General features: G+C 38.9%; 1 protein-coding gene across 1 annotated transcript in view; it reads right to left on the bottom strand.

Moving 5' to 3' along the window:
* The window catches only part of TRIT1 (tRNA isopentenyltransferase 1), a 43,562-nt gene that overhangs the window by 4,110 nt on the left and 12,345 nt on the right, over positions 1-27,107 (bottom strand). The window contains exons 2-8 of the mRNA XM_061186748.1: positions 12,792-12,932; positions 8,899-8,997; positions 8,028-8,173; positions 5,199-5,341; positions 3,249-3,360; positions 2,777-2,889; positions 2,446-2,523 (exon numbers count right to left, since the gene is read on the bottom strand). Coding sequence (XP_061042731.1) covers positions 2,446-2,523; positions 2,777-2,889; positions 3,249-3,360; positions 5,199-5,341; positions 8,028-8,173; positions 8,899-8,997; positions 12,792-12,932 — 832 coding nt within the window. The remainder of the gene's footprint in view (positions 1-2,445; positions 2,524-2,776; positions 2,890-3,248; positions 3,361-5,198; positions 5,342-8,027; positions 8,174-8,898; positions 8,998-12,791; positions 12,933-27,107) is intronic.

The following is a 27,107-nucleotide window of genomic DNA, read 5'->3' as shown; positions in this document are numbered from 1 at the left end:
CACACAATCCAAGGAAGACCCAGAAGGCTGACTGGTCTGCAGCCAGTAAGTCTAGCTGTATAATCCAGAGTCTCAGGTGTAGGATCTTCCAGATCAGTCAGGAAAACAATATAGAGTAAGAGCTCTAGTGACCACTGTATGGGCTACAATATAAAGGTAGCACGTGACAGGAGGCAATTAGCAGCTTGAAGTGAGTGCCTGTTCTAAGGTCCATATCATCTTACAGTGATGTCACTCTGTGGCAAGAGAGTTCACTGCTTTCTTTAGTCTCAGGTTCGTATACATCCCTTCAGCAGTCTAGCATTCACGAAACTCATTAATACCATACTGATAATCATGGGCTGGCAACAGCAGAGTATCAACCAGTGAGCTGCTGAATCTGAAAATTAGAAAAAAGCCTTGGAATTGAACTAGTTGAGCCCTGTTTCTAAGAAACAGATTTAGAGGAGTATTCAAGAAATACCCTCTGGTAAATACTTCTGAAGGGAGATAAGACTGGAGGTAGCCGGAAGTATAGCTACAGGCATTTCATCCATCTGAGCCAACTACGTTTAGTCTCTGCTGGTAGTTTCCCCAGTCTGTGGATATACTAAATTGCCTTCCGCATCTAGGTTAAGTCAGTTGCCTAAAGGCAAAGAGCACTGCCCCATGGACAAAAACATCAAAGTCCTCAGAATGCCAACGGCTGGCAGGTGCTGGCCTTTTGATAGTGCCAACCACAAATAAGATTCTTCATAAACTGGACTGGGCTGCACCTGCCACCGCACGGAAAGGTGAGACTGGGAGGGTGCAGGCAGCATCCACAGCACACCTGGCCTTGGCTAAGCTCTGCACCTGTTTCCAGGCCACTCTATATTTTCCTTTCCCCTCTAAGTCCTTTGTTGGGCTTCTGTGCCCTGTCTAAGTACCTTTCAACAAGTTCTCGGCTCCCAGCTGCTATTTCTGGCTTGGGTCCAAGGCCAAGCTGGGGTGGGGAAGTCCCTCTGGCTTCTTGCCAGAACCTTATCCCAGCAGACCAGCCCTTGGCCAATCACACACGGCTCCTGATTTACAGGGCAGCTGTGCCTTTCACTCTAGCACCAGGACTGCGCCGGCACACACATGAATGAGGAACGGGCATATGATGCACTGTGCCATCAAGCCCTCATGGCTCAGAGATGGGGGAGTTATTTGTGGCTTTACCACAGGAAGAAGTTCCAAATCATTACCCAAAAAAACCCATCTTTTGTTACAGACTAATTGTTAGCCCTGTGGAGAAGAGAAGCTGCATTAGAAATTTGTAGTAGGGAACTTTGTTTCAGCTGACACAAAGACTTCTATCTAAAAGGACATGCAGAGAAAGCAAGGTAAGTACAAGAAAGTGTAAAAAGCCCCTTGGCGTGAGAACTACACTGGAGAGCTCTAGCAGAGAGTGAGAACCGAGAGAGAGAATCAAGGGTCAACAACATGGCCCAAGGTGCTTCTGTTCAGAGGCACTGAGGAGGAGGTGGGGGAGACCTCAGCTGTACGTATCTGTAACTGAAAGCAGAAATCCAATGGCAAAAGGTAAACAGGGATGATTCAAAAACATATTAAAAAAGGGCCCAAAAGATAAAACTAGGGTTTCACTTATGCTTAATCTCCTTTAAATTAATCTCCTTTTAGTTTGTAACCACACAATTTCTTACCCAAGGCCCAATACTAATGCTGTCCAGCTAAAGTTATAGCTAAAGGAAATAAGAAGCATGGTGTAAAGCTGAGCGTGGACTTCAGAGTCTGGCCTGCATTCAGTACTCTACTGCTTATTAGCTAGGGGATTTTTAGCAAGTTATTTAACTTCTCTAAGCCTCTATTTACTTATCTGCAAAAACAAAAGAATACCACCCACCTTGAAGGCTCAGTAACATATGTATGGCACCAAATTTAGTGCTAAGGATGCAGTACAGGGTCCAATGAATGAGAATTTCATTCCCTTTTCCTTAAAAGTGCTGTTCAACTGAAGTTAAGAGTTGCAGCAGCCTGAAGCACTACGTATCTGAACACAGAAGCGATGCTGGGAGAATCGGTGAAAGTTTTGTCTTTTTATACTACTTATCTGGCCCCAAAACCATTTTAATTAGGAAAGCCTCCCTACGGAAATCTGACTGTTCTTCAGGTACAAAATCTGAAGCTAAAATCAACCCTGAGCACCAAATCCGCTAAGAAGGTATTGCTATTTCGTTCTTCCCTGTTTGCAGCCAGCACTCATGTGTTCAAGGCATAAGGCAGATTCTTCCTCGGGAAGAACTGTTTTCTGAGGCATCACAGGGAAATACCCCTGGACAATCACTTATGCAAAATCTCCCAGGTCAGGTCCCAAATCTTAGAACAGATCCAGAAACTAAAGTTCACTTTCTGGGTGAGCTGAGAACATCTATGTTCCATTGAAAGCAGACCCAAGGCATACGGAAAAACAAGGACACTTACTGCTCAAAAAACGGTTTTTAATCCATCGGTTTTGCTTCCGGGCATATCTCTTAGTCACTTGTTTCAGAGCCTCAATACCTGAAAGACAAGGTAGATATAAGAACCTCTATCTAACCACTTCTCACTTTGCTGAAAGGAAGGCCCATCCAGCCCAGCATTAGAGAAAACTAGCCACGTCAGCACACTGGTGGATACTTGGTAGGTGAAAGTCTCAATTCTGAGCTGAAGGCCATTTGGGTCTCTTTTAGCCTCAGCTCCTTCTCAGGCCATAGCAGCAGGACACTCTGTCACCCAAGGATGTCCAAGGCTAGGTTAGATGGAGAATTCACACCTTCCTTTAGGAGCTGGTTTCTAGTCTCTGGTGTGCATTTTCCCTCAGTGATCAGGTACTCGTGAAATTCCTTGAAGCCAATTGATTGGAAGATACCATGTTGATAGTCCTGGCTGGGAACAGGAGAGCATCAGCAGATGAGCCATTGAATCTGAAAGCTAGCAGGGCCTTGGAGATGATCTAGCTGAGCCATTTCATCTCATAGATGAGGAAATTGAGATCCTTAGCAGTTATTACCTCTCTGAAATCCTTCCTCCACCTTCCCCCACCAGCTCCCAGGTTACTTCCCTTGAAAATTAACTCCTGGGAATGTCTGAGATTAGAAAATTGCAACTGTAACAAGTACACCAAACCTCCTTCCAATGATGAAGGGTAGCAAACAAGGAGATCCAAAGCCAGTATTATATGTTTACGGTCTTTTGACCATAAGCAAGGGATGGAGAGTAGGTGAAAGTAATAGCCAAATTCTCACCTGTTTTCCACAACTTTCTTCTCATTATAGCGTTTGTGAAAATCTCTTAGTTCATCCAAGAGCCCAGCGGCGAGCATGTTATCCACCCTCTTATCCAAGCGCTCATCTAGAACTTGAATCAAATTAACCCATCAACCAGCAAGCCTGCCGAAGGTGTGTACTATACATGATGAATGCATAGGCTGCCACAAAGAAGAGAATTTGTTCAAATGGAAGAAAAGGTTCAGAGTCCAAAGATTATACAATAATTCATAATTATATTTAGTCACACTTAAAACTCTGCAATTTCAATAAAAACAGCCAGAATGAGGCATGTCTTCTTCTTATGTAAAGAGCACACAATTACAGCTACTAGGAAGAAGAAATATTTTATTCTTGTATGGAATATATATCCATTGTTTATTTTACAGGCAGCTGAGAGCCCCGTTTTACTCTTACTTTTTTCCATTATATTTGTTACTCTAACTTTATGCTATTTCATATTTAAGAACTCTCAGATGACACCTTAAATAGGAATGAGAAACTTTAAACCAAAGCCATCCTAAGTATATCTGGAACCACTGAGCCAGACAAAGGAGCAAAGAGTGAGAGGTGATAATCATTCCAATGTGGTGGTCAAACACAGCTTTATTATGAATCAGATACCACTGTTTGATGCTGCATTGTAACATGTTTTTATTTACAAAATGTTCATTATTAAAACATCACCTTTTTCTATAACCTTATAATTTAAGTTTGAGATAATATAATTTGAGATTAATTTAACAACAAATTTCCACCATTTCAATTATGTTCTTCTACATCTCTGCCATTGCTATTTCTTGGCTTACAATGATAATAACCTTTTTTTCTATCTTCCTAAAAAGTTTGCATTTATTGAGGACTCACCGTGTGCCAGGCACATTCTGAGTACTTTGCATGTATTATTAATTCATCTAATCCCCAACGAAGCTATGAGATATGTACTATTATTACCATCCCCATTTTATAGAAGAGAAAATTGGGACACAGAAAGGTAAACCAACTTGCCTTAAAACTCACATAACCAGAGATGATGGAGCAGGAATTTGAATCCAGACAGTCTGGCTCAGAGACATGTTCTTAATCACGAAACTATACCGCCTGTTCCCATAACGATCTCATTTTTCTAGACCTAGCTCATAAGTTACCTTTACAAATTGGTCCCCGACCCCCCCCAGAAAATGCTCATCATCCCTTCTCTGTGGCCCCACAGCACCTTCTAGCCCAGCGTTTATCACAACATAGTATCTACCTCGTTATTTGTTGCCCCACTAGACCAGAAGCTCCTTAAGGGCAGGTACTGTCTCACATTCATCTCTGAAATCCAAGTACTATGTAGAACACTTGACACTTCATTGAATGCTTGCTGTTATGTGTGTTGGATAAAGAAGTTACTATTATCACAGGGCATTAGCAAAAAACCAAAAAGAAATACCATCAGTTAGTTGGCTAACCATCATTCCCACTTCTCAGGCCTACTGATTCCAAAATAATCAGTGATCCAGGCTTTAGCCAATCCAGAGAGTCAGACCTCCTTCCACAGGAGCCTTCCTTCTCTTTCTCCTTTGGATTTTCTCTGGATGGCAGTCTCTTTCCCATCCCATCTTATCTCATCCTCATCTTATACTAATCTTATACTCATCTCATGTTATACTAATGCCAGGGCTACCTTTACCTGCTTTCCAGAAAGATACCTAGGGAAATGGCACTGTGTCTTACTAAGTCAATGAATAATGATCATGATAATAAAATGAATAGCTAACACTTGTTTAGTGCTTATTATGAGCCACTCATAGTTCTAAAGCATTTTTTTTTTCAAAACAACTTTCTATTGAAGTATAGTTGATTTACTCTAAAGATTTTATATACAGTAACGTATTACTATAAGCTCTGTCTCGGATGAACTCTAGGACACCAAAGGACTTTTACCTGTCTGTTCAGCATGAAGCCAGAGGATGCATGGGTTAGGGAACTTCAGAGGGCCTCCAAGGGGACCACCACCTTCCTCTGCATGTTGACGATGAAGAAATTCACTATGAGAGATTCCTGTTTCTTCAAACACTTGCAAGCTCCTAAGTCATTTGAAAGGGGAGGGTGGGCACACCCATAACAACCATTAGGAAATATTACTTCTCAAGAGAAACAGGGGAGAGGCTATTTATTATAGAATACCTCACTGTCATTTTCACTGCATAAGCCCCTGAACACATGAAGGTCTGGGGTTACTGCAAACCTATAGCTACTCAGAAAAGGGTTCTAAAGAAAACTTTAGGTAAAGAAAGAAATAAAACTATTCTAAACATATATAAAATTTTCTGAAATCAGTTAAACAGGTTCAGAAACAACAGGTTTCTACTACACAAAGAGAACAGGACATATTCACTTTCAGGTAAGCAGTAAAAGCTTGTCTGGGACACTTTGCTATAAGCCAACAAGTCTAGTCTCGCTGGAATGCCTTTCCCACAGTACAAAAGTATGCTGTATATCCAGCTCATCAACTTTCTTTTTAAATATGTCTAAAATTAATGAAAAATGCTTCTGACTAATTCAGTACTCTACTAGCACAAAGATCACTGAAGAAAGAACTACACACTTATTCTTAAGCCACTATCCACTCTGTCAGCATCTATTATGTTATGCAGCACTAGGTAATTTAACTCTCAAATCTATACTCTACCACTCTGGGTGATTGCAACTTATCAGCTTGAAAGTGATCTTTCCCTTCCTGATCCAATTCTACTTCCTGAAACCCTAACACAAGAGTAGAGACCCCTCGTCTTTCCCTATCACTGGTCACTCAGAGAGGACCTAAGAGGGAAAAATGTAATAGATATCTTACTTATCTGGAGGCTAGAATACAGCCTCAAACTAAAAGAAAGATGAAGGAAGTCCTCCAATCTTCTTTTAGAGACTCTAGAGCTCTTGCTTAGAACCTACTGTTCTTACGAAAACACATTCTCAACTCATTATTAGTTTAGAAGTCACAAAATAAGGAGAAATGATAAGAACTGATTAATAAAAGGAGCAGATAGTAACAACCAAGCTCTAGACTCATACCATAAAACGATACAAAAATGAATGTTCATCAGAGTGTCCCTGAGTTTTCCAAAAAGTTTTTGGAAGATTTCTATTTAAATGTTTAAAAATAAAATGTCTGGATACTGGAAAGTATAAACTTCATTTATCTAGAATATGCATTATCAACAGGGTGATATTGCCCTCAAGGGAGCAAAAAAACCTTAGATATTACAATGATGTGTGGCCCGCTCCCAAAATCTTATTCTTCAGTATTAAAATTTCACGGAGGGGAGGGAGGGAAGCACAATTAGGAAAAAAATTTCTAAAAAGGCTTCAGGGGCAGGGGGGATAATACAAAAGGATTAAGAAACACTGATCTAGAACACTCATTTGAGTGGAATACTTCATAACCCCTGTCAATACCAAATGTTGCTATAAATATCTAATGTGTATAACCATCCATATAGTAGGTCCTCTACTCTGCCAGATAAGGTATCGCTTCCGGCACTACAGAAGAGTACACTTAAGTGGTGATCACTTTGTAATGTACAGAAATATCAAATCACTATGTTGTGCATTAGGACTCAACATAGTGTTCTAGATCAATTATACTTCAAAACAAACAAACTCATAGAAAAAGAAATCAGATGTGTGGTTACCAGAGGCTGGGGGTGGAGGAAGGGGGAACTGGATGAAGGCAGTCAGAAGGTACCAACTCCAGTTACAAGATAAATAAGTACTAGGTATGTAATGTACAACATGATAAATATAACTAACACTGCTGTATACTATACATGAAAGTTAAGAGTGAGGCCTGAGAGTTCTCGTAACAAGAAAAAATCTTTCTCTTTTATTTTGTGTCTATATAAGTACACTAAACTTACTGTGGTAATAATTTAATGATATACATAAGGAAAATCATTATGCTGTACACCTTAAACTTACACAGTGCTGTATGTCAATTATATCTCAATAAAACTGGAAGGAAAAAAATAGATAAAATGACTGATAAAATGAAGATGCAGTCAGAAGTGAACAGAATATGGAACCAATGAAGATGCATATTTATGGAGGAAAAAATAAACCATCTAATCTTAGGAAAGAAGAGAGGGAGGGAGGGAGGGACGGAGGGAGGGAGAGAGGGAAGGAGGGAGGGAAGGAGGGAGGAAGGAAGGAAGGAAGAAAGAAAAGTATACCTAACACATGAGGCTGCAATTTCAAAGCAACCTAACAAAACATGGTTAATGAACTAATAAGGTCATCTCTCTCTTCCATTCAAGAAAGTCTCCATGTGTAAAGGTGAACTGATCTATAAGACAGTTTATAAAACCTGCCTCCCACTGGGCAAGCCGCTGGGGCAGAACTCAGCATTGCACAATCAATTATGAAACCTAAATCACAATGTCAGCTGACTGCATGCCAGAAAAAATGTATATGAAAACTGTTATACAAGCAAAGATCAAATAGAAAATGAAGCAAGATTACATAGGCCCTAGGGAAAAACTGTATTGTATTATGCATTTTAAATGTAACAACAACAAAGTAGGGTGCAACTATTTATTGAGGGAGTTGGACTGAGGCAATAACTCTGGGCCTCCTAACCTCCTAACCTGCTGAGCTAAAACACATCAATCTCCACTAACTGCTATTACCAAACCTGTCTCACCCAGGCACACTTAAGAACTGACTGCCCTCTAACTCTAAAGGGGCTTGGCGTCAGTTGGCTCCCAGCTTTCTTACCTGGCCACTTTGCGCTTGTCATGTGGGTGCAGCTTGGCAGCCATTTCTGGGTCCACCTGGCTTAGGCGTTTGTGGAGTGCATGGCCATCCTCCTTTTCAAGCTCAACTTTCTGGTCAATCACTTTCTCAGTGCCCATCTCCCAGGGCTATTAAATGAAGGTTTAGTAGTAAATTTAATTCAAAAATTCAACAAACACTGAAACATTGTATGTGCCAGGCACTTTACTAAGTGTTTAGGAACACAGAATAGAGATGAATCAGAAGATCTTGCCATATAGTGAGAGACAGATCATAAACAGAAAATTCCAATACACCATGGTAGTGCTGTGAGGCCACAGCAAACAAAGAGGAAAGAGGACTAGCTGTCTAGGGAAGTACTCAGGTACCCTGCTTCCTTGTCGGGAGTACAAGCTACCCAGGCTAACACATCTATATTAACACATCCAGGAGTCTAGTCTTCTCAACAAGTGTAACCAAAGAGTGGACCAGAATTTCCAGCACATTATAGTTTGCAAAGTCCCACCCTACGCAATAGCATCTCTGTAAGAATGGTTAGTGTCAGATATCTCCCTGACATATAGATTGTTTCAGCCAGGAAATGCTGAATCAGACTAATGTACTGTTAACTTACATGGAGATGCTAATTAATCCAGAGGAGCATTTTTCCCACACACAGCCCCTGTCCTTAGGCCAGCCTGGAGAAGCACACTTCACATATGGAGGTGGCATTTGCTTCAGAATATTAAGTAGGAAAGTTAGTACAGTTGTTGAGTATAAGAAATACGCAAAAGTCAACTTTCCTCCCATTAAAATTAGCCGGAAAGAAAGAAGAACCCATTTCCTCATTGAATTACGAGTGAACTAAACATACCTTAGCATTGACAAGAACTTTCCAGAGCAGAGACTCAATGTAATAATTGGTTCCTCCCACGACAATAGGAATTTTATCTCGGGCAAATATATCTTCAATGTGAATGTTAAGAAAGACATCACAATATTAATATCAAGAAGAAAATCTGACTCACTTGGAAGTAGGGTATTAGTAAGAAACCACATTCGTCATATTTTTGATACTAGTCTTCACTGTTTCTCATGAGTTCTCAGAATCATTTCCTATCAGTTCTGGAGGGACTTGCATAAACCAGAGACAGATGCATGATGGTAATTCCTTCCAATTCGAGAACTTTCTAGGCCTTGCTGCTAAAACTCAAAGCTTGCTTAGCATTCAAAATCAGCTTAACAAGCACAAGCCTAAGGACTCTCACAGAATTAAGTGTCAACTGCTCAGGAAGCCACCAAGATGATGTCCACTGTGTGACTTTGCTTTCTAAGGCAAATTACAAGCTGGTTTCTCTAAGCCGTAGTTCTCAGACTCAGTCTTCACCATTTTGTGGTAGTAGTGCACATTTCAGCCACTTGAGACTCTACCAGATGAACTGGGAAGCACAGGCTGTGAAGACAAACAGATTTCAATTACCAGCTCCAACACTCAGCAAGTCATTCAACCTGTCTGAGCTTCAGTTTTCTCACCTGTAAAATCCTCATGAGTTCTTACGAGCATTACACATGACAGTGCAAATAAAATCCCTAAGACAATGCCTGAAATATTTTTTTCAACTGAGTAAGCACTCAATTTACTTTAGTCATTATTGTTTTTACACCACTGCTACTTGGAATTTTTCTCTTTAGAATCTCTGTTGAACAGATAATTATCTGCTTTAAGAAGGGCTTTCCTTCTGAGAATAACTGATAAAGAGACTTTCAACCCAGATAAAGACTCATTTACACACTTCTTCCCCTTGCCAGCCAGTCTGTGGGCATAGAGATAGATGACCTCTTTTCTATCAGAAGCCCTCTATAAGAGGTTGGGGTAGGGTGGGGAGAAAGATGTTACTAATCAAGGAGCATAAGGAAGAAACATGTCTATTCGTTTTTTAAAAAGAGAAACAAATTCTATATCCCCCCCCTATAAATTAAGTATAAGAAACATACAATTACACAGTAATTGTAATAAAACTTCAAATATATACTCGAACAAAGGGAAAGGAAGCAAGGAAAATAAAAGGGGAAGGGGAAATGATGAGATACCAGAAGGGAGAGATGGAAAAGAGGAAGGGAGATGGGATAGGAGTTATTTGGTGGGAAAAGGTTTAACATGTTTGCCCAAGCCATGAAACAACTGTGATCCTAAGCAAAAACCTTTCTCTCTGGGCCTCAGTATCTACCACCCTCACCTGTCAAATCAAGAAGGTTGATCGAATACTTCTTAAGGTACTTTCAGTTCTGACACTCTGATTCTAGGTTCTCACTTAAATTCACAAATCTCCAATCCTCTAAGTGATCTGATTAAGTCATCCCCTGTTGTTGCTGCCCTTTAACTCTTTTAATTAGCTCTCCACTTTCCATCAGTTCTTTCTGAACAACTGAACTGTCTTACAGCAACAATGTTCATTTGGTGATATGTTTTAATGTGCAAAGGGCTTTCATATACATTACTTCATCTGATACAAGTGCCTTATAAAGCAGGTAGGGCAAGAATTATTATCTGCATTTTAATCTCTGCCCACTTGATAGGCAAAAAAATATTATCTCATTATTTTGATTTGCATGGCCTCGATTAACGGCAATAGTAAACTCTTTTTCATGTTTATCACCATTTATGTTTCTTCCTTTGTGAATTACTACTCATGCTCTTTAAGTATTTTTTGAGTTCTTCATATATTAAGTATACTAATGTTACAGATACTTTTCCCCTGGTTTATAGTCTGTTTTTGTTGTTTTTTCAATTTTTTATTTTTTGCCCGCATCTAGTCTGTTTTTTAATTTTGTTTCTAGTGAGCTGGGTTTTTATTTTTAATTATAAAATATTCAGTACATACAAAAGAACATATGCAGCATATGTAAATAATAAAGCCTAAAAATAAAACAAATACTCATGAACCCAATGTAAGAAAGTGAATATTATCAATTCTTTTGAAGCTTCCTATGTAGTAATTCCCATCACAACCCCTTACTGCCCCTCTCTGAGGGAACCACTGTCTTGAATTGTTTTGTGTATTGTTTGTATTTCATCATTCTCTTGCTTTTCTTTACATTATTACTGATGTATATAAAACCCTAAACAACATATTGGTTACCTTTGCTTGCTTTTTAACTTTTATAATAAATGGTATGACCATCTATATATCCTTCTATAATCTCCCGCATTTTATGTTGTTTCTGAGATTCTCCCACATTGACTGATGCATGTAACTGCAACTTATTCATTTTCACTGCTGAAAGAGTACTTATATGAACAAAGCACATTTTATACATTCTTCTGTAAGTAGGAATTTGGGCATTTATATGTTTTTGCTGTTAAGAGCAATAATGTTGTTAAAATTAGATCTACCACCTATCTCCTGGTATACTTGTGGCAAGGCTTCTCTAGGGTAGATACCTAGGAATTGAAATGGTTGAAATACTTTCTTGCCAGTATGAATTCTTAATTCTAACATATCCAAATCTAGCTATTTTCCTCAAAAAAAACCCCAAAAAACCAAAAGAACTATCATGGGCATAGATGATACTGATGGCTGCACAACAATGTGAATATATTTAAGACTACTGAACTGTACACTTATAAATGGTTAAGATGGTAAGTTTTATGTATATTTTAACACAATAAAAAGGAAAAATTGAATTAAAAAATCCTTAAAAAAAAAAAGACTATCTACAAAGTCCTTCCCTACTCTAAAATCACATAACTACTCAATTATATGTTATCCCATTTGTTTCAAAGTTTCATTTTAAAAAAATACATATTTACTTAACTCTGAAATCCATCTGGAATTTATGTCCATATAATAAGGACCTGATTTCTTTTTTTCCAAAAATAATTAACTGTCCCAGGAATAATTTTTTTTTAACTAGCTAAATTAATTATATTGCATATACACAATAAAGTACGATGAAGAAAGGAATAATTATTAACTACTACATTCTTTCTCCACTGTTTTGAAATGCCACCTTGATCATAAGCTAAATATATACATCCATTTGCATTTGTATCTGACTTTTCTAATCTGTGCCATAAATTTGTCTAGTATTATGTAAGTTCCATGCTATTATAATTATTATGAATTTTCAGTATGTTTTAATATGTAGCAGTCCAGATATTAAAGGCAGTCTGGACATTAAAATATAAGGGCAGCCCCCCCATTATGTTATTCTTTTTTCCAAAATTTCTTGGTGTTACCCAGAACTATTTTTTCCTAATCCCTTTGGAATTCTAACTATAATTCCATTATATTTATAAATTAATTTCTTATCCCCATTTAAAGGGTGGGAAACTGAAGCTCAGTGGGGTAAACGCTTTACCCAATTAAATTTTTGTGGTCAGACGAGGCAGTTCTAAAACTAGGGCATGGATTTTCTGGCTCCTAAATCAGTGTTCTCTCCACTAAAACAACACCTCTCAAATTTTAATATGCATGTGAATCACCCGGGACTCTAGTTAAATGCAGATTCTGATTCAGTAGGTCTAGAAAGAGGCCCAAATTCAGCACTTCTACAAGCTCCCAAGTGATGCTGATGCTGCAGTCTGAGGACAAGACTCAGAGTAGCAAGAACACTGTATCTTTTCAATCCGAATCGTTCTCATGGGGATGCTACTATTGATCTTGGGTACCTCTGCTTAGCAGAAATTGTCACTAGAAAGAAAACTTTCTTGGCTTGGGCTGCCCTGCAGCCACCAAGCCTAGTTGCTGTCTTTCCTAAGGATATCAGAGCAGTTGCTTTGTTCCTGAAGTCCACCACTGTGTAATTTGTCACAAGAGGATCCACAAAGCCGATCATGTGGTGCTGGCACATTCTCTGCTCTTGGGCAGAAACCTTGTTGGTGATGATGTCTAGGCCTTCATAAACCTAGGGGAAAGAAAATTAGCATGAGAAAGTCATCTATCTCCAAAAGATGCACACTTGATGGGCAGAAATGGTGATCTATTCCTCCCTGCAGCCAAACACTTGACTGACCCAAAGCACCAGAGGAAATGTGTTCTAACCAGAGCACAGCCAGATCCACATAATCCAAGACAAAGGAAACAGAAGAAAGCAGAACATTGGCTTTCTTATCAAATAGTGGCTATTAACTCAGACTTAAAGATAAAAAGTATATGTAAATCGGTGCCCAAATAAGAACTAACTCTGCAAGATTAACTGGAGGTTCTTTGGCCTGAACTTCAAGCATTTAGAAGTGGGCAGGTTGTTACTACTTATCACAAGTCTCCAGAAAGGTAATATTTTGCATTGCTCATAGTTCTACTTCAAATGCTTAGATATTTTTTGGAGTTAAATGCTCTGAAAGGTTTTTAGAATTTGTAAAAGATTGGCTCCATTTGTGGAGAAGTGGCCTATCTACAAAGATATATATAAAACACACACATACACACTTTGAAGTCAGAACCCCTAATACTGCTGAACTGTAGTAGAAACAGTGTGCCAAATTACTGCTTCAGGAGGGCAGCAAATACAGTCTAAATACTCAAAGGCAATATCCTGTCTGTAAGCTCTTGATCTGCCAATTCAACTAAAAAGTTCAAGTGTACTTTTTCTAAATGCAAGGTCTCAGATGGAGAACAGATCTGAAAATACTAGTTTGAAAATAAGGATGAATGCTTTGAGATTAAATGTTCTCTCTGTAATCACTGATTCTACAGGGAGCACTGAATGAACAAATAAGTTCCATAGAGCCCACAAAGATGTTAAGAACATTTTTAATCTCACATTTCCCTTTACTTATATGGGTGTCAAATAAGTACAGTACAGTATAATGGTTAGGAGGAAGGACCCTGGTGCCAGGCTGTCTCAGATCAATTCCTAGCTCTGCCACTTCCTAGTTATTTGTACTTGGAGTAGTCAGTTACTAACCTCTGCGTGCCTTAATACCTCATCAGTAAAATGAGGATAATAATATCTATCTCATATGGTTGTTGTGTAAATTAAATGAGTTAATACATGTAAAGAACTTAGTTTTTGCCTGGCACATGGTAAATACTATGTAAGGGTCACTATATTACTACCCATATTACTACCATCAATACTATCACAACAACACAAGAAGAATGGGAAATAATTTTAGTGTCACTATCACTCTGAAGCCTCTGTGCTCCTAGCTACTGAGGTTACTTACTCAACAAGGATATAAGCTATCTTCAAGCAAAAAGAAAATTGTTAATTAGTAAGACAGCACAGAAGAATTTAAAAAAAGAGTGGATATATGTATATGTATAACTGATTCAGTTTGCTGTACACCTGAAACACAACATTGTAAATCTATACTGCAATAAAAATTTTAAAAAAACAAAAAAAACCTTATAGTACAACTTTCTTTGAAATAAATAAACCAACAAAACAGCCCTCTTAAAGAAAAACAAAACCAAAAAACAGAAGAAAACAACACACAGAAAATATATAAATAGAGCCATAGAGAAAGAACTAGCTTTGCCTTTAACCAACTCATTTATCTGTGCCTGACAAGAGAACTGCATTCTTACACCTAAATACTGATGGAATCTTAAATCATAGGGTGTTCTTTTCCATGTATCTTGAACAAGACTTCCTTCAAACATTAGACCACAGTATACAGTAGGGTATACTGTATACTGTGGTCTTCTGTGCAAATTAAGAAAACTAAAGGAGGGAAAAAGAATTAATAATTGTGTGTGCCTCTCCTTCCTTTCCCACAGCCTTCAGTTGGCTCTACTGAAGCTTAGATTCCAAATGACCCAATGTTAAAGAATCAAGCAACAACTTGATTTTGCCAAAAGAGGACTTCTGACCTCTGTAAATAGATTCTCATTTTTAACACTGAGATTAACGTTAAGAAAATGTATAGTTGCAAATGTATAGTTACCAGCCCCCACCTCCAAAAAAGCCAAAATGTAAACATCTCTACCAGCACATTCTATCAGATATGTAGATAAATCTGAAGATATATTTTCATCCTGTGTTCTGCCTTTAGGTGTATTTTCTAGAGCCCCTTAAAATGGCCAGTTTTAACAGATAAACACATAAACATAAATCAAACAGAAGGGGACTTCCCTGGTGGCGCAGTGGTTAAGAATCTGCCTGCCAATGCAGGGGACATGGGTTCGAGCCCTGGTCCGGGAAGATCCCACATGCCACGGAGCAACTCAGCCCGTGCGCCACAACTACGGAGCCTGTGCTCTAGAGCCCGTGAGCCACAACTACTGAGCCCACATGCCGCAACTACTGAAGCCCATGCACCTAGAGCCCATGCTCCGCAACGAAGAGAAGCCACCACAATGAGAAGCCCGAGCACCGCAACAAAGAGTAGCCCCCTGCTCGCAGCAACTCGAGAAGCAACGAAGACCCAACACAGCCAAAAATAAGTAAATAAATAAATTTATTAAAAGAATAATAATAAATCAAACAGAAGGTAACCCTAGAACTAAGCTCACCTTATTTGCTGAAGGAAGTAGCCTAATGTTCTGTTTATGGTATATATACAAATGTCAACGAATATCAGGAAGAAGAGCATTAATGGTTTAAAAAAACCAGAGTTCTTGCTCATAGAGTTAACAAACTAAAAATTGTAACTGAATCTTGGTTAGCAATGTAAACTGTCATCTTTGAGTGACTTGTTAACCCTTTGTTTCCTGTTCCATCAGATTAAAAGAAACTGAGCATAAAGATATAGGTGATACAAACTAGGTATCTGATGATAAAAGAATTATTGTTACCTTTTAGGTATAATATGCTTTTATGGTTATGTTAAAAAAAGAGTCCTTAACTTTGATGTATACAGTATTTTGAAGTACATACAAATGAAAGTATATGATATCTTTTTTTAAAAAAGAAATCAGGGGACTTCCCTGGCAGTCCAGTGGTTAAGACTTCGCCTTCCAATGCAGGGGGAGCGGGTTTGATCCCTGGTCAGGGAGCTAAGATCCCACATGCCTCAAGGCCAGAAAACCAAAACATAAAACAGAAGCTATATTGTAAGAAATTCAATAAAGACTTTAAAAATGGTCCACATCAAAAAAATCTTTAAAAAAATAAATAAATTTTAAAAAAGAAAAAAGAAATAGGAGCTGCATAGGTAAAGGATTAGTGGTTGCCAGAGGTGGGGGCATGGGGTGGGCAAAACAGATGAAGGCAGTCAGAAAACACAAACTTCCAGTTATAAAATTAATAAGTCACAAGGCTATAATGTACAGCATGGTTAATAATACCACTATTGCATATTTGAAAGTTGCTAAGAGTAAATTTGAAAATTTCATCCCAAGGAAAAAATAATTCTGTAACTATGAATGGTGATGGATGTTAACTATACTTATCATGGTGATCATTTCACAATATATACAAATGTCAAATCATTTTGTTGTACACCTGAAACTAATATAATGTTGTATGTCAATATTTATACCTCAATTAAAAAAATATTAGAGGTAATTCAAGGCTATGTCTATAATGATGTTGCTTCACTCTTTCCCAATCTAATATGACTTCTTTTGACAGGTACTGATATGCTGTTATAGTTGTGTTTATAAATGACGAGGCAGCTTGTGATCAAAGTAACTGTGTATTTTAAAATTTTACTCATAAATTGTTAACAAGCAAGAAGGCAAGGGTAGATGAAAGGCATATGTAAAGTATATCTATACCCGCACTGTACAAGAGCAAGAATGATGCTGAGAAAATATTTGTTAATAACGACACAAGAGGTATGGATCACTGAATCAAATACACAGCTATGATGCAAATAAAATTCACAATACAGGGCTTCCCTGGTGGCGCAGTGGTTGAGAATCTGCCTGCCAATGCAGGGGACACGGGTTCGAGCCCTGGTCTGGGAAGATCCCACATGCCGCGGAGCAACTAAGCCCGTGCGCCACAACTACTGAGCCTGCGCATCTGGAGCTTGTGCTCCGCAACAAGAGAGGCCGTGATAGTGAGAGGCCCGCGCACCGCGATGAAGAGTGGCCCCCGCTTGCCGCAACTAGAGAAAGCCCTCGCACAGAAACGAAGACCCAACACAGCCAAAAATAAATAAATAAATAATTTAAAATAAATAATTAAAAAAAAAAATTCACAATACACTACTTATATTAATAACATTGTTTTATGCTTTATTTTGCTTTAACAGAAAAAAAAGAAAGTTTATATATTATAAATCAACTATACTTCAATTTAAAAATTAATTAGTTTTAAGTTTATGATGACTGGGGTCTGTGTTCCAATAGTGGGGGAGGAAGGACAGATTATAATTGGAACAAGATTGGCCAAGTGTTCATAATTATTGAGGCTAGGTGACAGATATATGGGAATTCAACTACTATTCGCTCTATTTTTTTATATATTGGGAAATTTCCATAACAAAAGGAGTCTTTAAAACTTTTTGGAAGCACTTCACACCCATTAGGATGGCTATTATTAAAAAAATAAAACAAAACAGAAAATAACAAATGTTGGTGAGGATGTAGAGAAATTGGAATCCCTGTGCACTGTTGGTGGGAATGTAAAATGATGCAGCTATGGAAAACAGTATGGCAGTTCCTCAAAAAATGAAAAGTAGAATTACCATATGATTCAGCAATTCCGCTTCTCAGTATGTACTCAAGAGAACTGAAAGCAGGGAGTTGAACAGATATATATATATACACACATGTTTATAGCAGCATTTTTCACAACAGCCAAAAGGTAGAAGCAACCCAAGTGTCCATCAGAGATAAATGGATAAACAAATGTGTTCTATACTTACAATGGAAGATTATTCAGCCTTAAAAAGAAAGGAAATTCTGACATGGATGAACTTACTATAACATGGATGAACCCCAAAGACATTATGCTAAGTGAAATAAGCCAGTCACAAAAGGACAAATATTATGATTCCACTTATATGACATACATAGAATAGTCAAATTTTGAAACAGAAAGTAGAGTGGTGGTTGCCAGGGGCTGGGGCAGAGAGGAATGGGAAGTTAGTGTATAATGGGTACAGAATTTCAGTCTGAGAAGAGGAAAAAAGTTCTGGAGATGGAGAATGATGATGGTTGCAGAACAATCTGAATGTGCTTAATGCCACTGAAATGGTTGGTAAAATGGTAAGTTTTATATATTATGTATATTTTTCCACAACTTTAAAAAGACTTGATGATAGATTTTAGATACAATGAGAAACTAGTGAAAATTAGCAAAATAAAATTAAAATGTCAAAGATTTGTTGAATTTTTCAATTCTTTTGAATATATACCCAGAAGTAGAACTGCTGAATCATACGATATTTTTCAAAATTATTGAGACGGCTGGTAGTGCTCTATTTCTTGAACTGAGTTGTGGTTACACAGGTATTTTCACTTTTTGATAATTTATTGAACTGTGCAGTTATGAATTATGTTTTATGGTGCACATTATTTATTTATTAAAATCATACTGCTAGGCCAAAAAGCAAAAACAGAGCAACATTTTATACATTTGCATTAAGGATAAATATCTAAACAAACTTAGAAACCAATCAGCTTTATAAATGTCACATTTGGTCCATATTCTTATTGTAAATGCCACAATTGGGCTTATAATTTTATTACCTGTCTAGAAAACATCATTCCACGAGAACAGGTTTGTAGCTGACTGCCTGACATTTTGCCTATTTTCCATCTTTAATTATAGTTTCAGTGTGACTCTACCTATAGCATAGTCAGCTCTAGGTGCTAGAAGAACTAAAAGGATCTGTGTTATCTTTTAAAGGCAGCACGTCACTCTGTTCCATTTCCCATTCTCCCAGAGGACACCTGTGATCTGTGTACACAGAAATGACTAGATAAAATGCTTCTCTGCACAAATCAGATTTTGACAATACTAAGGGAACTCTGGCCTCTTTGTAAGACTTGATAACTGAAATACTCTGAGAAATTGCAGGTTTAACCTACTTAGCCAATTATCAACAAAACTGGCTTATCTCAGCAAACATTTACTGAGAGTCTACTGTGTGCCAGGTACTCTGCAAGACATTAGGAGTGCAAAGACTTAGAAAGTGTCCTTGTGCTCAAGGAGTCCAGCTAGCTAGAGACACAAATATACTATAAGGAGATAAGTGATATAAAGTTTATAAGAGAGAGATTAAAGATTGACTTACAATCTTCTCTAAATATCATGATCCCTAAACATTTAATGTTCTAGGTATTTAACTGGGTACTATAGGGAAATAACGCCTCTTTGTCTCACCTCTATTGAGAGTTTATTTTCAGACTGAAAAAATTCTGAAAAAAGGCTACAAGGCTGAAATAACCCAAACTCTCCAAACCAACAGAGCTCAAGTGCCCAGAGGAGCTAATGAAGGTGAGGGAAATCTACAACAGAGACCTAGAGGAAAACCAGCAGAATCTAGAGCTGTGGTTGTTTGTAAGCCGGAAGTGAATTAGTCCATCAGGGGACGCCTGGCAACGTCTAGAAACATTTTTGTTGTCACAATTTGGGGGTGGGGATGCTACTGGCGTCTAGTGGGTAGAGGCCAGGGATGCTGCTAAACATCCTACAATACACAAGACAACCCCCTGCCCCCACAACAAAGAATTATCCAGCCCCAAATGTCAAGAGTCTCAAAGTTGAGAAACCCTGATCCAAAGACATTTCACCTTGGAGAAACTCCCCAAAAATCTGTACAGCCAAAGGTCCCACTCCTTGAAGCTCCAACCCTTTGGGGTTGGCATGCTGTAGGATGGCCCTAATGAGTGTGCTAACCAGCAGAGAGAGACACTGGGCAGATCCTGGAGCTCTGTCCAAGTGCTGGCTGGCTATGATGCCCCAACACAGCTGTCTACAAGCAAAAGGAAAAGCTACCCCCCACTAGTTTGGTTCCATCCTCCCAAGTTATCTTCCCCCTTTTGACTTCATTTACTTCCTAATCCAAATTAGATGCTGAAGCCCTTCAATCCCTTTCTCGCCTCTAGGGATTACACCTGCCTTGAAAACCACAATCTTGGATTATGCATCAATATAACTATCCATCCACCTTCTCTGCTGGCTGCCCACCACTGCTCCATGGATATCTCCCTCACTGAGATCACTAACGAACCCTGACTGCCAAATATAACATTTTTCTGCTAAGCTCTCAAAACATGTAATGGAAATACAACAATCTGATACTCCTGAGCTCGCCTTCATAAATTATTCTCCTTTGGGGACTTCTCTGGTGGTCCAGTGGTTAAGAATCCGCATTCCAATGCAGGGGATGCGGGTTCGATTCCTGGTCAGGGAACTAAGATCCCACATGCCACGAGGCAACTAAGCCCATGTGCCGCAACTACTGAGCCAGAGCCACAACTAGAGAGAAGCCCGTGCGTCGCAACGAAAGATCCTGCATGCCGCAATGAAGATCCCGCATGCCGCAACTAAGACCCAATGCAGCCAAATAAATAAATAAAATAAAATTTAAAATAAATAAATAAATAATTCTCCTTTGGGACTTCAAATGGCACCATCTTCTCCAGGTTTTCTTCCTATCTCACTGGACCTTCCTCAGTTTACTTTACTGAGGCCAGCCACTGATCTATTAGCAATGTCTGTCGTGGGAACAATATGGAGAAATGGCAGTCTTCATGGCATCAGCCTGCCATTTCTGTACTATAAACTTTCTCTGGGTGACCCCCATGGCTTCTACAACCATTTTTTGTGCTGATAACTCCCGAAATCCTATCTGCAATCTAGTTCTCTCTCATGATGCTAGAACTGTACATTTAACTGCCTAGTGGACATTTCCATCATCTATGAGAGGTATATAATATAGTGATGAAGCGGTTAACAGTAAGGACTCTAGAGTCTGATTGCCACGATTTAAATCCTGGCTTCACAACTTACTAGCTATGTAACCTTGGGCAAGATAGTAACCTCTCTGTGCCTCATAATCCTTATTTATAAAGTAAGGATAATCTTAAATCTACCTCAAAGGATTATTGTAAAAATTAAATAAATGATACAGCAAAGCATACGGAATAGGCCTGCCCTATAGGAAGCAGCAATAAATGTTAGGTAGCTATCATCATCATCATCATCACCCCAAACAGGCACCTGAAACCTACTATGTCCAAATTGACCTCCTTATCTTCTAACCCATACTTGAGTGAACCACCTCGATAATCAAACCAAAAATCTTTAAGTGATCCTAGTATCTCGGTCTCTCTCCCCTCACATTTCCAATCTGTCTCAACTTCTATTCACACAAGTTCCTAAAATTATCTCAAAGCTTATCACCATTATATTTCCCACTGCCATTACATCAGTTAAAGGCTTCAGGATTTCACAGCTGAACTGTTCCATCAGCTTCCTCATTGATCTTCCTTCCTTTAGGGTATAACCCTTCCAATTTAGTCCACACTGCAGCCAGTGATCTTTCTAAAATGAAAATATGGCTTCATGCAGCCCCCAACTCTTTAGCACCACCTCTAATGAAAGCCTGCCTTGAGATCTCTCCCCAATCCTCCCCCATTCATGCTTGTCCTCCATGCTTCCACATTACCCTGTATTTACCTCTATCACAGAACTTCTTGTACATGTGAAGTATTTTGATCTCCCCCACTAGACTACAAGTTCTGAGGGAAGACTGTATTTTATCTCTAGTCTCAGCACCTGGTACAGTGTCTAATACATGGAATATACTCTATTAGTACTCTGTGCCAGAGGTACAGAGTGCTAGATCTTATGCTAAGAGTTTCACACCCTATGAAATTATGTTGCCTCATTTCACCAGTGAGGAAATAGAAACGTAGACACATTAGGTAACCTGCCTGAAGTCACACAGCTAGTTAGTGGCAGAGACAAACTTTGAATCCATGCCTTCTGACTTCACAATCAGTGTCCTTTTCCTACTATGTTGCTAATCTCTGCTCCGTACAAATCAGCTTTGTGACTTTGGAAAGTCAGTTTTCATTCTGGAACCTCAAGTTCCTCATATCTAACATCCCTTCTAGTTCTAATAGTCCAAGCTTCAGGAAAAGTTTTGGCATAGGAGGATAAAAGGAAAATTTTTTTTTTTTTAAAGATGTTGACACTCGCCAGAAAGTTGATTTTCCTTTTTGATTAAAGGAATTTGAATTTGGTTATTCAACTGAAGAGATGTTGAAGAGTACAGAAAAAGTCAGTCTCTTGGCTAACGTTTCTTTAATAAAAGGATACCTTTTTAAAAAATTTACACTTTACTACATTGGAAACAATGAATTAGCTGCAGGAACATCATGGCAGGCAACTACTCCTTTTAGCTTTGTTTAGCAGAGATACAAATGCAGACACGTTGAATAAACAGCCAGATTAAGATGCCCAGAAAGCAGGAGAACCAGTACCTTGACCTGTTCAGTCAGTCTGGTAAAAGGAGTGGTTTGGAATTTATAGTGCCAATCATGACTTATATTTTCTTATGGCTATCTCTCTTCAAAGGAAAAGGGATTAGAATCACATAAAGCTATGCTTATCAAATTAAGAAGTGCACACAGGGCTTCCCTGGTGGCGCAGTGGTCCGCCTGCCAATGCAGGGGACACACGTTTGATCCCTGGTCCAGGAAGATCCACATGCCGCGGAGCAACTAAGCCCATGAGCCACAACTACTGAGCCCGCGTGGCACAACTACTGAAGCCCACGCGCCTAGAGCCCATGCTCCGCAACAAGAGAAGCCACCGCAATGAGAAGCCTGCCCACCACAACGAAGAGTAGCCCTCGCTCGCCGCAACTAGAGAAAGCCCACGCATGGCAACAAAGAGCCAGTGCAGCCAAAAATAAAATAAATTAAAATTAAATTAAATTAAATTAAAAAAAAAAAAAGAAGTGCACACAGCGAGTTCCCTGGTGGCCTAGTGGTTAGGATTCTGGGCTTTCACTGCTGTGACCTGGGTTCAATTCCTGTTCAAGGAACTGAGATCCCACAAGCCTCGCAGCACAGCCACAAAAAAAAAGTGCATACATAATATGTATGTGATGTATTCTTCCAGAGCATCAATTACTTGGTGGCAACAAGAATTTGAAACATTTGTACGTCTGAATAAATATAGACAGATAAGAACAGAGAATGCAAAATTAGCACATACTTGTAAGTTAAAATGAGAAACTTTGCAATGCAGAGCCTATGCTGTGGCTGCTTAGAAGTCCACCTGCACGGGACTTCCCTGGTGGTCCAGAGGTAAAGAATCCGCCTTCCAATGCAGGGGACACAGGTTCACTCCTTGGTTAGGGAACTAACATCCCACAGACTGTGGGCAACTAAGCCCACGCACCACAACTACTGAGCTCGCGCGCCTCAACGAGAGAGCCCACCTGCCGCAAACTGTAGAGCCCACGCACCACAACTACAGGGCCCACGCGCCCTGGAGCCCGTGCGCCACAACTAGAGAGAGAAAACCCGCAAGCCACTACTAGAGAGAAGCCCGAGCGCTGCCAACAGAGAGACCGCATGCTGCAACGAAAAGTTCCCGCGTGCCTCAACTAAGACCCGACGCAGCCAAAAAGAAATAAATAAAATAAATACAAAATTAAAAAAAAAAAAGCAAAACGTCAAAAAAAAAAGTCCACCTGCAAACACTGATGAAGCATGGATATAAGTAAATTCAGAGATAACGTAACCAGTCTTATCACCTAAATTTTATGTTGAGAATACTGAGGCTCAGAGAGCTCCCCTGGCCATATAGTTGATGGTAGTGGAAGCAGGACTAAAGCCTAGATGCTCTGCCTATAACCCAAGCTGTTTCTGCTGCCTCTTATCAGTAGAAGTTTTATCGTCATTTGACTCTGGTCTGTTTGCCTGCTTGAAGTAATGAATTCCTACTGAGGTGGAATTAAATTCAAGAAGCTGAGGAGAATACAGCTACCATACTCTTGAGAACCTTGAAGGGGTTCAGTGCAAGTGTGACAGAAAGCTAGAAATATGCACACAGACAATGCCATGTGACTATAATGCTGAGACAGAAACAAAAGGGCTACTTTAAGAGAAAAAAACAAAGTTAATGATAAAGTTTCTATTTTGTGGCCATCTTTACAGCCTCAAGATTGGCCCACTTTTGATGGTTTCAGTGATATTTTCTCTTAGGATAGCTATGATAGAGTATAATAGCTGAGATGCTCCATTATTTGGAGGTATATGTCTAAATTAGGGAGAGGAGTATAGCATAATAGAACGAGAAAATCCAGGTGCAAATCTGGCTCTACAGCCCAGTTGTAGCCTTCATCTGGCAGGTTATTTAAGTATCTAATTTTCCTTTGCCTCAAGTTTGCCTCTGTAAAATGGGGATAATAACAGCATCTATACTCCTCACTGGGTCATTCTGAGGATTAGAGTTAATATATGTAAAATGTTTGGAACTGTGCCAGGCAGATGGTAAGCAGTACACAAATGCTTGATATTACCTATATTTAATTGCTGGTGGTTAAATAAGATTTTCCTTGGCTCTTTGAGATAAGTTCCCTGACTAGGGTTTGAAAGGAGAGAACCACAAAATACCAGAGCTGAAAGGAGCTTTAGACACTGAGACAAACAGACACTGTATGGCCCACAAAGCCTAAAATATTTACTATCTGGACTTTAATAAGTCTGCCGATCCCTGATCTAATCCAATCAGTTTCCCCTCCCTAACATATCCAAAGAGGAAATTAAAGCCCAGAGAGGGGCAGTAACTTCCCAAAGTTATATATACAGTGAGTTAGTAGCAAAGCTGGGACTAAAACCCAGTTTTCCCAGTAAATAAAACTACCTACCAGGCTAAATAAGTGGGCTAAATGAAAACCTTAAAGACTGACTATAAATTAGGAGAGAATACTGGCACCTGAAGAGTTAGGCAAATCATCTAATCCGAATCAACAGGTATTTATTGAATACTATAAGCCTAGGCATCAGTATTTTTTTAATGCTCTCTAGGTGATTCCAATGTGCAGCTGAAGGTAAAAACCATTGTTATAAGTATTGTGCTAGGCAGCAAGACGTTAAAAAAACAACAACAGAGAGAGAGAGCAAGGAAACTGGGTGGCTAACCAAAGGTATCCAGACCTAAGTAAGCCTGGACAATGCAAGATCCCATGTTTAATCTGCATCTACCTGCACAAATGTGTAGGAGACTCCAAGGGGAGAGCAACATGCACAGTGAAGGCAAGGAGGCCCTGGATATATCTTCATTCACACTAGAGAATCAACAACACCTTTTATTCACATCTGTAAATTCCAACAGTTCAATGGATTATAAACTTCAGATGTCAACTCTTTCTAAAAGAATATTAAAACTAACTTGTACTCCTAAAAAGCGTATAAGAATATACAAATTAAAAACCTTTTTTTTTTTTTTTTTGGGAAGAACCTAGGGGCAGGACAGGAATAAAGATGCAGATGTAGAGAATGGACTTGAGGACACGGGGAGGGGGAAGGGTAAGCTGGGACAAAGTGACTGAGTGGCATGGACATATTTACACTACCAAATGTAAAATAGATAGCTAGTGGGAAGCAGTCACATAGCACAGGGAGATCAGCTCGGTGCTTTGTGTCCACCTAGAGGGGTGGGATAGGGAGGGTGGGAGGGAGACGCAAGAGGGAGGAGATATGGGGATATATGTATATGTATAGCTGATTCACTTTGTTATACAGCAGAAACTAACACACCACTGTAAAGCAATTATACTCCAATGAAGATGTTAAAAAAAAAAAAAAAACCTTAATATGGCAAAAAAAATTCATAAAAGTCAAAAGACAAATGACCAACTGAAAAAATATTTCCAACTCATGAGACTGGACAAAGGGTTAAAACTCATATTACACAAAATGCTCTTATAAATCGATAAACACAAAAATGAAAAACATTATACAGAAGTAGGCATAATAGGTATTGAACAGGAAATTCAAAAAAGAAAAACACAAATGGCCAATGCACCCTTAAAGAGACAATTTACCTCAGAAATGAAATTTAAATGAAATCCATTTCTTGTCTACCAGACTGACAATGAAAAGATTGATAACACACAGAATTGCAAGGGTACAGGGAAATAGACATACTACGCATACAAACTTTTTTGAAAGCAGTCTGGCAATATGTATCAAAATGTAATGTGTGCAGCTCAAACAAAAAGACAAGGGACCCAATTTAAAAATAAGCAAAGGACCTGAATAGACATTTCTCCAAAGAAGATACATAAATGGCCAACAAACACATGAAAAGATGCCCATTAGTCACTAGGGAAATGTAAATCCAAACCACAATGAGATACCACTTTCACACCCACTAGGATAGCTATAACTCTTTTTTTTTTTTTTTTTTAAAGGTAAATAAGTGTTGGAGAAGATGTGGAGAAATTGGTGTCCTCATACATTGATGGTGGGAATGTAAAATGATGTAGTCACTGTGTAAAACAGTTTGGCAATTTCTCAAAAAGTTAAACACAGAATTACCATATGACCCAGCAATTCCACTCCTAGGTATATACCCAAAATAATTTAAAACACATACTCAAATACATTACACATATGTTCATAGCAGCACTATTCACAACATCCTAAAGGTGCTAATGTCCATCAACAGATGGACAAACTGTGATGAATACATACAATGGAATACTATTCAAGCATGGAATGAAGCACCAATACACGCTACAACCAATGTAAGTGAAAGAAGACAGACATAAAAGGTCACATATTGTATGATCCCATTTCTATGAAATATCCAGAACAGGTAAAATCTATAGAAACTAAAAGCAGACTTGTGGCTGTCAGGGGCTGGCGGGGAGGGGAAACTCAAAATAGTGGCTTTATGAGTACGGGGTTTTCTTTTGTGGTGATGGAAATGTTTTGGAACAAGACAGAAGTAGTAGTTGTTGTACAACACTGTGAATGTACTAAGTGCCAATGAATTGTTCTTTTTTTTTTTTTTTTTTTTTGGCTATGCCGCACAGCATTTGGGATCTTAGTTCCCCAACCAGGGATCGAACCCGTGCCCCCTGTCCAGGGAAGTCCCTGAATTTTTCATTTTAAAATGGTTAATGTTATGTGAATTTAACCTCAATAAGAAAAATAATATAAAGTAAGCATATACTCTTGGGACTTCCTGGCAGTCCAGTAGTTA

This window comes from Eubalaena glacialis, chromosome 3 (genome assembly GCF_028564815.1).
Source record: "Eubalaena glacialis isolate mEubGla1 chromosome 3, mEubGla1.1.hap2.+ XY, whole genome shotgun sequence".
In the NCBI taxonomy this organism is placed as follows: Eukaryota; Metazoa; Chordata; class Mammalia; order Artiodactyla; family Balaenidae; genus Eubalaena; species Eubalaena glacialis.
Note: the sequence above shows the minus strand (reverse complement) of the source record. Positions and strands in the feature narration are given on the sequence as shown.